At 42.0% G+C, this 14,858-nt stretch overlaps 1 protein-coding gene across 1 annotated transcript; it reads left to right on the top strand.

The window, feature by feature from the left end:
- The first annotated feature begins 128 nt into the window (after nucleotides 1-128).
- Nucleotides 129-12,655, top strand: LOC137866649 (NLR family CARD domain-containing protein 3-like). The gene is made up of 8 exons (XM_068702688.1): nucleotides 129-360; nucleotides 2,507-2,815; nucleotides 4,204-4,263; nucleotides 6,401-8,252; nucleotides 8,647-8,820; nucleotides 10,085-10,261; nucleotides 10,585-10,631; nucleotides 10,728-12,655. The coding sequence occupies exons 2-8, from the start codon at nucleotides 2,542-2,544 to the stop codon at nucleotides 11,324-11,326; spliced, it is 3,183 nt and encodes a 1,060-aa protein (XP_068558789.1). The 5' UTR covers nucleotides 129-360; nucleotides 2,507-2,541; the 3' UTR covers nucleotides 11,327-12,655.
- The last annotated feature ends 2,203 nt before the right edge of the window (nucleotides 12,656-14,858 follow it).

Below are 14,858 nucleotides of genomic sequence, written 5' to 3'. Positions count from 1 at the left end.
TCGCCGTGCCGCGGCCATGTTGAGAGCCGTTCAGAGGCAATGTAAATGCCCCCTATCTGTGATTTTTCACACTTTAACCCTTTTGGTTTATGAGACTCTGGCACTTCATGTTAGATTTGATCTTGTTCTACCTAGCTAAAGAGATAAACAACATTTGAGCCCGTCCGCTCAGCGGCAGTGACCTGTTAGGAACCTGACAGCTGACTCTGTGGAACACTGCGGTTGATGTCTACATATAAAGTGCTGACTTCCTGTTAAACACTCTGTGGTAGATGTCCACATAAACAGTGAGAAGGGATTCAACTCAGTCTGCAGGAGAGTCGACAAGACTTCAGTCGGGGACGAGAAGCTCCTATTTCTGTGAGTGTTTAACACATCTGTGTGTGTTTGTGTGTGTGTGTGTGTGAGTGTGTCACTTCCTTTGTTCTTTTACTGTAAAAAGTCTTTACTTTTGTTGTTTTTTTCCTCACTCAACTCCTTCCACATTTTCTTTCGTAGCAATTTAAGTAAAACCTAATAATGTTCAGGACGTTATTACTTTTATCATTCATAACATTCACACTTTCAGAAATATTTAACATGTGGAATGGAAGACATTTAATGCATTTTGAGTTCTGAACTACTCATTCATACGTTCACGTAGAAACTTTACAATATTCAACTTATTTAACACATTCTGGTATTAAAACTTTAAAATGTATTTAAAGGTACCCCTCTTACATCTTTACATGACTGTGTATTGGACTGACCGTTCAGAGCCAGAGTGGAGAGGAGCTTTCAAATCGTACGTTTCATTATTCAGACGTATTTCAGCTCAGAATGCAGCAAATCTTGTGCCGGTTGCCGACATGTTACTATCAGACAGCATCACACATTTGGCTTCAACAGCCTGAAAGCGACATGAACTCTAAGCAACATCTCAACAGACACGCAACGTCAACTCAGACCCAAAAGAATCTACTAACGCTATCAGTTTTCTAACCGGCACACTTTTCTCCTAACTGTGTCCTAACTATGTTCTATGTTCTATGATCTATGTTCTATGATCTATGACCTATGACCTATGATCTATGTTATGTTATATGTTCTATGAACTATGTTCTATGAATTATGATCTATGAACTATGTGCTATGATCTATGTTCTATGACCTATGATCTATGACCTATGTTATGTTGTATGTTCTATGATCTATGGTCTATGAACTATGATCTATGACCTATGTTATGTTGTATGTTCTATGTTCTATGTTCTATGACCTATGTTATGTTGTATGTTCTATGATCTATGAACTATGATCTATGACCTATGTTATGTTGTATGTTCTATGAACTATGTTCTATGATCATAGAGACTTTTCTTTGCTTCCCTGAACACAGATTCATATAATATATTTTAATATTTGACTCTGTGGTGTTTACTATTAACACTACAGAGCCTAACCCTTCTCAAAAATACATCCTGTGTTGTAGCCTAGAACAAAGGTTTGCAACACGCACAGCTGTCAATGTGGGTCAGGGTTAAACATTGATGGTGTTGTTATTGAATATTTTAAAGAGACAGCTTGACTGTAAATAGGTTTTATATGAGTTTCAGCCAATCTTCTCTGTCTCTTTGTGTTTGTCACATGTCGTCATGACTTTATAGTTCTCACACAGGCTCCGCCCTCTATTGGACTTTATGGTTAGACTGGGTGGAGCCCAATGATTGCACACCCAGAAGTTAAGCTTAATTCACACTCGCTGTAGTGAAGCCGGCACCAGAAAGTGACGTAATTATGGCCTGGTGTCGTGTGTGAAGGGTCTTTAAGTGGTCACTGGACTTGGTCGTGCACTGAGTTTATTTATGACAGTCACATGACTGTCACAAACAGTTCACTGATTAAAACACTTTCCATGTCTGAGGATTTTACAAAGACGGTCAGTTCACTTTTAGAAGCTTTAGAAACAGGAAGTGTTCAAAATCTACATGTGAGTAAATATTTATCAGCCAAATCCAATAGTTTACAGGATGCTCAACCTTTGTTTCTTCATAATACATTTAATACTTGACTTATTTCTTTACAGGGTTTGTAATCAATCAGAGGATCAGCGGTTTGATACCCGGCTCCGCTAGTTCATGTAGATGTGTCCTTTGACACTTATCCACAAATTGCTCCCGTAGCTGTGCCTACGGTGTATGACTGTGAGATAGTTCTGATGGGACCTGTCATAAGAGTATGCATGGGTGTGAATGAGGATATGTAGTGGTCGAAAGACTAGAACAGATGATACAAGTACAGCTTTGAAGCTTTTACTGAAGAACACCGGTCTGGAACACCAGTCCCCTGTTTGAAAGTCCTGTTTGTTTGACCCATTCTCCTCCCATCACTGTATAAAGTACATCACTAGCTGTGAGCGATCACATGGATGTGTTTAACTTCCTGTATCCACAAAAACAAAGACTCCTACTTGACTTTCCATTGTTTCTGTGGTTCCAACACGTGATTTGAACAGTTTTTTCTTCAGGTGACGAAACAGACAGATTCTAGCAGGGAGCCACAATGACGTCAGTGGACCTTTTGAACACCCTGGAGCATTTAAAAGAAGATGAATTTAAGAAATTCACCTGGTATCTGCAGCAGCATGGCTTCATGGAACCTTACCAAGGTATCAAAGGGTCAAAGCTGGAGAAGGCAAATAGGCAGGACACTGTGGATCTGATGGTGCAGACCTTTGAACTTCATGGAGCTCTAGAGGTGACCAGGAAGGTTTTACAGGAGATACCCAGGAATGATCTGCTGCAGAGTCTGCCAAACACCAGGTCAGGACCAGAAGGTCAGTCACATTTCAGTCATTTGTACTTTGATGTAGTGAGTTAAAATGGGCAACACAATACTTGTGATGGAACAGGGTCTTAAATATGAGAAAAGGCTCAGGTGATGTATCATTATTATTGGACAGATTGTGCTGACGCTACCTGATTTAGTCATCTTTTCTTTACTCCTTGGTTTGAGACACTGAGATATTAATGTGAGTACTGTGATCAACGTATCATACAATGAGTCGTATGATACTTTACAAAAAGCTTTATGCGTTTTCCTACTAAATTCCAGCAACACGTGTCAAATTCTGCTCATTACATGAATACAGTAATACAGAAACTACTTAGTTTAGGAAAAGATCATGAACCACTTTTAAGGAAAAGGTGGTGAAATGCTTTGTTATGTACGCAAAGTACAGTAAAGAACGCAGGTTACGTAACAAATAAATCAACGTTTACTTCTTGCTTCACAGCGGAACAAACAGCGGTCTGCTGGGTCAAAGGTCGCTGTTTGTTGGACCCATCCACCTTTAACCCTGTGTGGGCTTTTGTGCTCTTTATACTTCCTCGTTCATGATTACGTAGATAACATATGAAATGATTTTGTGGGATACCTCTGAATTATGGCGCATTCTTTTTTGTAGGAATAGCTGAGTTACTAACCAGTGAGATGAAATGCTGCTGTTATGCACATGAGGTTGATGCGTTGATGGAGATTGAACAAAGCGGTAGTATCCTGCACATTATTGATGGAGAGTTTATGTATTGGGGTCAGGGTTGAATTCAGTTCCATAAAAGAAAATGACCAACAAGCTATTTAAAATGTACAAGTTTCATTTTGTGGAGTTTGAGTCAACATCATCAGACCTGCAGCAAACACTTTCACTTCTGCAGCTACAGCAGGAAGTTCAGTCCTAACGTCTGACGTACACATGGACACACATGGATTGGTTGAAGAGTTTTTGATCCAGAGGGGTGACCCCCCCCACAGGGGGTCAAAAACACTGTAGACAGTTGAGACTCCATGTCGGGTGAATGTTTGATTGTGGTCGACACAGAGTAGGTGAACGTGTTGGTTGTGATCTCCCAGAGCAGGACTAAGGTCTGTTGTTTGGATGGACCCCATTTTAGAACCATGTGTAATAATTGAATGAATGAATAATTGTAGCTAGAAATGAAGAATGGTTTGTGGAGCTACAGCTGTGTTGACAATGTCCCACAGCGATTACACTCCAACTAATCGTCTATCACAGACAAAATGATGTAACCTACAGCACATAACACAGAAACATGTTTCAAACCTGAAAAATGAAGACAAACTAATTACCAATCAGGGTTAACTTGAAGATAAGAAATAAGTCAAAGTGATGAAATAACACATACTGTAACTTCTCTCACACAGATGATGCTGATGTTGGAGAGACTTTAGAGATCAGAGGAACATCCGCCTGTCAGAGCAAAGGTAAAGCTGCTGTATTCTCTGGTTTGTATGGAAGCCCTGAGAGAAAAAAGTGTGATAAATGTTTTCAGAAATACCCTCTGTGAGAGACGTTATGACTCCACAAAAGCATTACATTCAGTTCCATAAAGAAAATGCCAAACAAGATGTTCAGACAGGAGGGCCTCCATGACAGTTTGAAGCAAACTTCTTTAAGTGGAGGTTTGACTTAGCGAGTGATGCCTGCATTCATCGGAACAGGTCGATTGCCACAGCTTCAGATAATACGGATACCAAGCCATGGTCAACATAAAAGAGTCTTTCCTCAAACTCTGAAGTATCGGCCTCATGCTCCTGAGCACCTTCTCTGATGGCTCTTTGCAGCCTGTTGATAGCCACAGCAGGAGATGGCCCGTTGCCAAAAAACGCTGACCTTCATCCGGTACTCAACAACTTCCTTGTTGATGTTGTTGTCCTTGTGCCATTAAAAACAGAAGTTGGAAAAAGACAACAAGGAGGGAGTTGTTGAGGTCAGGACCTGTAAAGAGTTATCTAGGAAGACACCAAAGTCATGGCAGCTTGATTCAAAGATATTCTCCATGAATGCTGCATACTGTTCCTGCATCTCACGTTTTTTTTGTTTTTTTTAAGGCTCATTGTAGAAATGCAAAGCATTTGACTACCTGCACTTTGTTGTTCGGCAAAGACTGCCGTGGTTCTCAACTGTTAAGGTCGTGTCTGTAGACGTTTGGGTCCTTTATCATGAAGAAGACGATGTCTATCACTGATGCAGCCAGGTTGTTGTCATGCTCAGTTAGGTTGAATACCGTCTGTCCCAGCATCCTCTTAGTTCCCTTGCCAGGGCTGTTAAAGTACTGCTGTGTCTCCTTGACGTGCATGAAGCTTGTTCAGGGTTTAGAAAAATTTAATGGCAATCATTGTCCAGCATGAAGGTCTTGAACGTGTTGAATCTCGGCTTATGTACATCATCCAGGCACACCTCTCCTATTACTACCCAGCCCGGGTCGATCCGTGCTCGAAGGACGTCTCTTCTGAGTAGCAGGAGTAGTTCAGCTTCTGGGGTCCAGTTCTGGGATGTGCCTGGCAATATGATGGAGATGTGGCTCATGTAGGCTGGTGCTTGGTGTTAATTAGTGTTCAATTAGTGGTGAGAGAGGTGAGAACTTTGTAGTCCAGTGACTCGATCTGGAATCCTTCTGCCTTCTTGCCAGATGTTTCTACGATGCCAAAGAAAGTTGAAGGTAGAATGAGATGGTTTGCTCTCCACTCTGAACAGTTTGAAGAACTCTGGTCCAGCTAATGAGCTCTCATCATCCAGAATTACAAAGGCATTGACAGCCATGCTCTTGAAACCCTTGGGGTATATTTCTGAGGGGCAGATCTTTGAGCATGAGCAGGTCCGCTGACCTGGACCAGAAACTTCTGTGCAGCTTGTTCTAAGGACGTTAAAATGATTTCCTCCCTCGCCGCCATTCTCTTGTGAAGGTGAAGGAGCCTTGATGGCGTGAGTTGATGGACCAGGATTCATGGCGGCATCATGAAAGGTGCTGTCACATTCAGAGCACGTTACAGAGGACTTACTTTTTGTGTAATGGGAGGTTCTTGCCACGGCTGTCATTGGTTGCACTGACTGGGTAAACTCTGTGGGTTTGTTGGTGTTAAAATTCATCATTATTGATTTATATTTTTAGGTTGGAGCATGCTGACGTGCTGCGGTAGGCGTGTTGTCTCACTTCTGGTTGACAGTGTATCTGTTTTTCTGATAGCGTACTTTAGCTGCTTTAGCTTAACCAAGTTAATTGTGTCATATTCTTCATTACAGAGTCTAATTATCCATTTTACATTTAAACTTTCATTAGTTCTGCTGAAGCACTCAAATCTCTCTCCCTCTTCTGGTGACTTCTCGATAAATCCAAGACTTTATATATATAATAAACTCTGTCAGATTTCTCGATCTGCTCCATCCAAAGTGGGATGAATGTTTTCTCTTATAATCAGACCAGACTAAAGGCAAGGACACGTTTTTTTGTTAATCTGAGGAAGACAGTCCTTTAGCAAAAGACCATTTGTGTTCTGCTCCTCCAACTGGAGACAATCAATCTAATAATAGTTATATTTTTCATGTTTGTGTTCAATACAGACGGGATGGTTCTGGGAGAACACATCTCATCTCACCAACAAACGCTTCAGTCTCACTTTCAAGATACGTTCATGTGTGTACAACCGGGGTGGTTGGGGAAGAGCGATGAGAAACATCTGGTTGATATCTACACAGAGCTGTACATCACAGCCGGGGCTGACATACACATCAACACTCAGCATGAGGTCAGGCAGATTGAGGCGAAGAGGGCGACACCAGCAGATGAAGAGAAACCAATTCAACCCAGCGACATATTCAAACCCCCGTCTGGAGGAGACAGACCCATAAGAACAGTACTGACCAATGGAATCGCAGGAATTGGAAAAACATTTCTTGTGCGCAAGTTTGTGTTGGACTGGGCTGAAAAAAAAACCAATCAAGATGTGCATCTCATTTTCCCTTTCACCTTCCGCCAGCTGAATCTGAAGGAAGAAAAGTTGTGTTTGTCAGAGCTCATTCATGAATGTATCCAGGAGACCAAAGACATCAAGAGAGAAGATCTTAATCACATCTTCACATCTCTGCAGTCATCAGGAAACACCAACTACAACAAGAGTGAATTCAAACTTCTGTTTGTTTTGGATGGACTGGATGAGAGCCGCCTTCATCTGGACTGCTCTACCAGTAAAAACCCGGCCGTTAACTTTGATGTGACAGAGTCGATCCCAGTAGATGTGCTGCTGACGAACCTCATCAGGGGGAAACTGCTTCCTTCTGCTCGCCTCTGGATAACCACACGACCTGCAGCAGCCAATCAGATCCCTCGTGATTTTGTTGGCATGGTGACAGAGGTCAGAGGGTTCACTGACCCACAGAAGGAGGAGTACATCAGGAAGAGGTTCAGTGATGAGGAGCAGGCCAGTAGGATCATCTCCCACATCAAGACCTCACGAAGCCTCCACATCATGTGCCACATCCCAGTCTTCTGCTGGATCACTGCTACAGTTCTGGAGGATGTGATGAAGACCAGAGAGGGAGGAGAGCTGCCCAAGACCCTGACTGAGATGTATGTAGAGTTCTTGGTGTTTCAGACAAGTCAGACAGAAGAGAAGTATGACCAAAAAAAGTTAAATCAGTTCATTACGTCATTAGCAAAACTGTCTTTTCACCAGCTGAAAGAGGGCAATCTGATCTTCTATGAGAAAGATCTCAAAGAGAGTGGCATTGATGTCAGTGAAGCCTCAGTGTGCTCAGGAGTGTTCACAGAGATCTTCAAAGTGGAACGTGGGAGGAAGAATAAAGACAAGATGTTTAGCTTTGTCCATCTGAGTGTTCAGGAGTTTCTGGCAGCACTCTACGTAAGAATGGAAGTCGTTAACAGAAACAAGAATGTGATGTTGGAGCCAGGGCAAACTTTTGGCGATAAGGTGCGAATGGTTTTCAGCAAAACATCTTCAACAGAGGTTCACAGGTTTGCTATTGACAAGGCCTTAAAGAGTCCAAATGGACACCTGGACCTGTTCCTCCGATTCCTCCTGGGTCTTTCACTGGAGACCAATCAGACTCATCTAGAGGACCTACTGAAAAAGAAAAGAAGCTCACCAACCAATCAGGAAACAGTCCAGTACATCAAGGAGAAGCTCAACGAGAATCTGTCTCCAGAGAAAAGCATCAATCTGTTCCACTGTCTGAATGAACTGAATGATCGTTCTCTAGTGGAGGAGATCCAACAGTCCCTGAGATCAGGACGTCTCTCCACAGATGAACTGTCTCCTGCTCAGTGGTCAGCTCTGGTCTTCATCTTACTGACATCAGAAAAAGATCTGGATGTGTTTGACTTGAAGAAATACTCTGCTTCAGAGGAGGCTCTTCTGAGGCTGCTTCCAGTGGTCAAAGCCTCCAACAAAGCTCTGTAAGTACCCAGATAACTGCCTTTAATAGCTTTATCACATGAGCAGAGTAGTTCTCAACTAATGAAAGTCTTCTGTTGACAGATTTATTGAACACATTTATTAGTTGGTCAATTGAAAAACATGCAAATTGTTTCTTCAGTTGCATTGCAACTCCATAGATTAATGCAGCTTTGAAATTTAAAAAAATGTTGTTCAATTAAGACTAGAAGTTATTGGGGATTGGGACTCAATAATTAGATTCCAGTAAAACACACAATTCAAAGCAAAAATCCTTTCGGCACCTGAGACTCTAATCCTCGATTGTTTAATTTATAAACTCAGAAATGTTGTATTTTACATTGTAGAAGAAAAAAAACAGTGTTGTGTTTGTCTTCATCACTAACTCTCCTTCAGGCTGAGTAGCTGTAATCTGTCAGAGAGAAGCTGTGAAGCTCTGTCATCAGTCCTCAGCTCCCTGTCCTCTAGTCTGAGAGAGCTGGACCTGAGTAACAACGACCTGCAGGATTCAGGAGTGAAGCTGCTGTCTGCTGGACTGGAGAGTTCACCCTGTAAGCTGGAAACCCTCAGGTCAGGATTTGTCTTCTATTTTACTGATAACCATTTAAATGTTGCTTAATATACAAGTTAATATCTAAAACAATAAATAATCTTCACCTTCCAACTTAATATTTGTTTTTTACGACCCATTCACTCTCACTGCTCTCATCAGCAGCAGCTGTTTTTATCACACAAGCTCTGATAAACTCACTGTACACGAGCTGCTCAGCAGCAAACAGCAGACAGACACATCTAGAGACTACAGCTGGTGAAGAAAGTGGAACATCTAAAGCAGCTGAAGAGACAGATATTTATGAGAGAGTTTTGTGGAGCTCCTTTTTAACCTCAGCACCCTCTATGATTCTCTGTGATGTGTCATAGAGTTCCTAGTGAAGCTGGTTGCTTCTTAAAACATATTTTATTGATCTACAGACATCTGCTGTCTGTCTGTCATGATAAATAGATTTTTGCCTGAGACTTGAGCCACCTTTTGAGTACAATATTTCTGCACTCTTCCACTCTGTTCTGCTCTTCTTCTCCGAGGTGCTAGCATTGGCATGAAAGAAATAGACAACTGTTAGCCAAGACATTTGCAATATTAATTTCACAAGTTATTAATATGTCAATGTTGTGTTTCACAACTTGTAGTTCTTCAGTGAGTGGTGAAAAATAAATTAATGCTCATTCAAAAGAAAATGTATGGGATTTATTGGCAGATGTTGAATATAATATTCATAACTATGTTTTCATTCGTTTATTATGACCTGAAACTAAGAATGGTGGAGTTTTCCTGAGCTTAGTTCGCCATCTCTCACCGCCATGTTTCTACAGCAAGCCCAGAATGGACACTGGCTCTAGAGAGATTTCAGAGTTTTTACATTACCTAAAGGACGGGATAGGTACTGTAGGTACACAAAGTCATCCACTACTGCCATTACTACTGGACTCCTCCTCCCGTCCGTCCCTGATACACCCGACCACTGCAGAGTCATCAGAGAACTTCTGGAGATGGCATGACCCCGAGTTGTACTGGAAGTCAGTGGTGTATCAGGTGAACAGGAAGGGAGACAGAACAGTTCCCTGTGGGGCTCCAGTACGACTGACCACCGTGTCAGACAGCACACTGTAGTTCTCTACACACATGGAAGGGGAGGAGTGAGCTGAGGGGATTTAGTTGGTTGCAGCCTGCAGCTCACTACTAGATGTCACTAAATCTTACACACTGTTCCTTTAAAGGTGCAACGTGACTGAAAGAGTAGATGAAAGTTAATGTAATATAATTGTGTGTCTCCAGCCTGTCAGGCTGTCTGGTCACAGAGGAAGGCTGTTCTTCTCTGGCTTCAGCTCTGAGATCCAACCCTTCCCATCATCTGAGTGAGCTGGACCTGAGCTACAATCATCCAGGAGTCTCAGCAGTGAAGCTGCTGTCTGCTGGACTGGAGGATCCACACTGGAGACTGGACACTCTCAGGTATGAAGAGACACCAAGAGCTCACAGTCTGTTGGTTCACAGTCTGATAACAGTGAAGACAGTAGCTGATGTTTTGAGAGTCCCTGTCCCCACTGAGACGGACCTCCTCACTAACATCAGACCAGGATCTGGTGTTGGTCATTTATTGATTATTCTTTTTGACAAATATGGTGTCAAAGTGTTTATAGAACATTTTACAAACTTATCAAGGTTGTCTTGTTTGTGTTGAGGTTCAAAGTTTGACGTTTGAAACATACATTTCATATATGATGAAGATCACTGATGATGATGAGGCTTCATTCTGACTCTGTTTCTTCCTCCAGGGTTGAACCTGCTGGAGATCAGTGGCTGAAACCTGGTCTGAGGAAGTGTGAGTGTTCACTTTGATTCATCAAGTCTCAAATAAACCCATCAGCTGTGTTTGATGATGAACTGATGCTGTTTCATGTCTCCTTCTCTCCTTCAGATTCCTGTGAACTCACAATCGACACAAACACAGTGAACAGAATCCTCAAACTGTCTGACAACAACAGGACAGTGACATACATGATAGAGGTTCAGTCATATCCTCATCATATAGACAGGTTTGAGTTCTATCCTCAGCTGCTGTGTAGAACTGGTCTGACTGGTCGCTGTTACTGGAAGGTCGAGTGGAGAGGAGACGTTTCTATATCAGTGAGTTACAGAAGAACCAGAAGGAGAGGAAACAGTGATGACTGTGTGTTTGGAATGAACAATCAGTCCTGGAGTCTGTGGTGCTCTGGTGATCGTTACTCTGTCATTCACAATAAGAGAAGAACACAACTCGCCTCCTCCTCCTCCGCCTCCGCCTCCTCCTCCTCCTCCTCCTCCTCCTCCTCCTCTTCCTCCTCCTCCTTCTCCTCCTCCTCTGGTAGAGTAGCAGTGTATGTGGACTGTCCTGCTGGCTCTCTGTCCTTCTACAGAGTCTCCTCTGACACACTGATCCACCTCCACACCTTCAACACCACATTCACTGAACCTCTTTATCCTGGGTTTGGGTTCTGGTCCAGGTTTGGTTCCTCAGTGTCTCTGTGTTCTGTGTAGGAGGGAGAGTCTCCTCCTCTGTAAAAACTCACACTGCTGATGATCACATTCAGATCAATACAACAAAATATAATCAACAAATTAATCACTTTTATATATTATTCTGGATAAAACAATCAACCTTTCTTGATCCCTCGTTGAAATTCAGAAATGAATACTTGAGTACTTTGACTTTAATTTTGAATGCAGGACTTTCAGGTTTTACTACTTTAACTTAAAGATCCGTTGAAGACTTTTGGATGAATGAACATAATATTAATAAGTATATTTTCATCATCACTTGAAGATAAGAATCATTGTGTTTCGTTCCCTTAGAATGAGCTCTTTAAATCTACATATGGATGTTGCCATGTTTCTACAGTAGCCTAGAGTGGACAAACCAAACTCTGACTTTAGAGATGAACGTGTGTTTAGTTCTCCTATATCCTTAACACAAGGGAGAAGTCTCAGTTGGTTGTAATCTGTAACTTCACCGCTGGATGGCACCAGATACAACACACTGTCCCTTTAAGTAAAATATCTGATAACTTCTACCACTGTGAGGAGGCCACCGTGGCAGAAGCATAAATTAGCCTACAGCTGTTTCTATTATTTTGTCCACCCCATTTATATCAACGAGGGCGGAAAAACTGCACAAACTACCAACTCTAAGAAGCGCCCTTTCATTTTAATTCAGAGGTATTGAACATATTTTAAAGTACTTTCCTTCTATTCTGTATTTGTCCTTCTTGATTTGTGTACTTAATTTTCTCCTACTATGTTTATGTTACGCACCAACACACCAAAGTAAATTCCTTGCACATGAAAACCTACGTGGCAATAAAACGAAATCTGATTCTGGGAGGTTAAATGATAGAAAGACCTCTAGATACAATCACATTGTGCTGAACTCTGTAGATCTGTCCAGTGGTTTTCATAGTGGTGATCATAACGTTTGGTTCAGAAAGCTGCTCTCTGCTGGTTTAGATGGTTTTGCTTCCAGTTGATCAGTGTGTCAGACTGCAGAGTGAACAGCAGGAGGCAGCAGATCTTCACATACTGGAATATTCTGCAACATTCAAAAGGGAGAGGAACATTGAAAACTTGGTTTAGGATCAGAAGTTCTTTGTTACAGTTCAAAGTTCTGATGAACTGAAGTATTTCTGAACTGGATTTTCTATCATGTATCTGTTTGTAACATGCATTATATACTGTATTTCATGGAATCTTGTAATGCCCTCCCTCAAAAAAGAGATTTGAGTCTGACTGCCTGTAAAGATTATAAAAGATAAATGTTTGAGTCGTCTGCAGCTGTTAAAAAAGACATGAATAAAGGAAATGATGAGATGACTGGTGGCTTTCTGTCAATCACATTTGATGTATGTATTTAAAACACATTTTAACAAGAAAAAAATATTTACAGTTTAAGTTTAATCTGACAAAACTTCTGAGATGAATGTAGTTAATGTAATAATGTGTATTCAATTATAATGTGAAAAGTTTAAGGTTTTAGAACCAGGATTTAGAATTATGTGTTCCCTAACTATAAATCTGAGCCAGCCCTAATTATAAACCTGAGCCAGCCCTAACTATGAACCTGAGCCAGCCCTAACTATGAACCTGAACCAGCCCTAATTATAAACCTGAGCCAGCCCTAACTATGAACCTGAGCCAGCCCTAATTATATACCTGAACCAGTCCTAACTATAAACCTGAGCCAGCCCTAACTATAAACCTGAGCCAGCCCTAACTATAAACCTGAGCCAGCCCTAATTATATACCTGAACCAGTCCTAACTATAAACCTGAGCCAGCCTTAAGTATAAACCTGAACCAGCCCTAACTATGAACCTGAACCAGCCCTAACTATGAACCTGAGCCAACCCTAACTATAAACCTGAACCAGCCCTAACTATGAACCTGAACCAGCCCTAACTATGAACCTGAACCAGTCCTAACTATAAACCTGAGCCAGCCTTAACTATAAACCTGAGCCAGCCCTAACTATAAACCTGAACCAGCACTAACTATGAACCTGAACCAGCCCTAACTATGAACCTGAGCCAGCCCTAACTATAAACCTGAACCAGCCCTAACTATGAACCTGAGCCAGCCCTAACTATAAGCGTTATCAAAAAGGAAAGTCTTTAACCTACTCATATATGTGTTGAGGGTATCTGCCCTGGATTTAAACTGGAAGCTGGACCCAGAGAGGACAGCAGGAATAAAGCGGGAGACCTCCCTTTGTCCCCCTCTCTTCTCTTTTCACTTCCGCTGCCAGTAGAAGCAGCTGCAGCTCAACTCCTCGTCTCCCATGTTTGACAGCGAGGACATGTACTGAAAGATTACTGGTTAGCTCAGTACGCTCAATGAAAACAAAAGACTGGAGCGACCGGTTTCCTCCAATCTGCACAATGATCTTGATCCTAGCTTGGCTCCTCCACCACTTCCATGGACTTGTATTGTAACTGGGCTTAGCATAGCACAGCATTAGCACAGTAACGGCACATGGCTAAGCAACACTGTTTTATTTTAACTTCTGTCAATGTATTGAATTGATTAATTGTTATCCAGATTCTGTTCATAGTGTGATGGAACATTTTCCCTGTGCGAGTATTTTTCTACTGTGACTTGTGTGACATATGATTTGACCCCTGCACAACAGTGTGTGTTCCTGGTTGACGATTCCTAGCCACACATCTTTCTGTCCAAATCAGCAAATGACCAGTGGAGAGACCTGGGTCCCTTTGTGCAAAAATGTCACTCCATCTCTAATTGGCAGGTGACAGACTGTTCAACCCTGGTGTCTGGCCCTCTTCCTCACCACCTCTCAGCACAGGCAGCAGAGCTGGTTGCATTCACTGAGGCATGTAAATACACCAGTGACAACAGGTAGCAGCTGCCTTACCCCCTCCTGCCTCCAAACCACTCCACTCCCTTCAACCAGGAGACTTTGTTGTGGTAAAGTCCTACGTTGACCCAACACAACAGCTGAGTGTGAGCCAAGTGCCGCTCCTGTTGCTACGCTGACGAACATAAAACACCATACACGGAACAAGAGAAGCACACCTACACGAGTGAAAAGGCGGTTTCACCACCGTTGGATGACAATGGAACGCCCAAGACCCTGACATCTGTTTAGACAACCAGAACTATGTGTTGCCTACTATTTTTTGAGCATATAAATTGTAATACCGATTCTGCTTACACAACATGATGACGCCCATGTGTAAAGAATGATCCATTTCCCTCTACAGCTTGTACTTATCTCAGTAATGCTACACAAAACAGCTGAGATGCTCTTCAAATGTAGTAGCTTCATGAATTGTTAATGCAGATGTTCCAAATAGACACGAGTGTAATGTATATATTTATGATTGATCAATGATTATGATCAAAATGGGGGACTGTGATGGAAAATGTTCCCTGTGCTGGTATTTTTCTTCTGTGATTTAGCTTATGTGCATTACTCACTAACAAAACCAAATATGTGACATGTGATTGTGTGCCTAGCTGAATGGTAACAAGACCATATGGGGTATTCCTGCCTTTGC

Source organism: Cebidichthys violaceus, unplaced genomic scaffold (assembly GCF_023349555.1).
Source record: "Cebidichthys violaceus isolate CVI_PGR_0920_01 unplaced genomic scaffold, fCebVio1.0.p SCAF_88, whole genome shotgun sequence".
In the NCBI taxonomy this organism is placed as follows: Eukaryota; Metazoa; Chordata; class Actinopteri; order Perciformes; family Stichaeidae; genus Cebidichthys; species Cebidichthys violaceus.
This window is presented reverse-complemented; position numbering and strand designations above follow the sequence as displayed.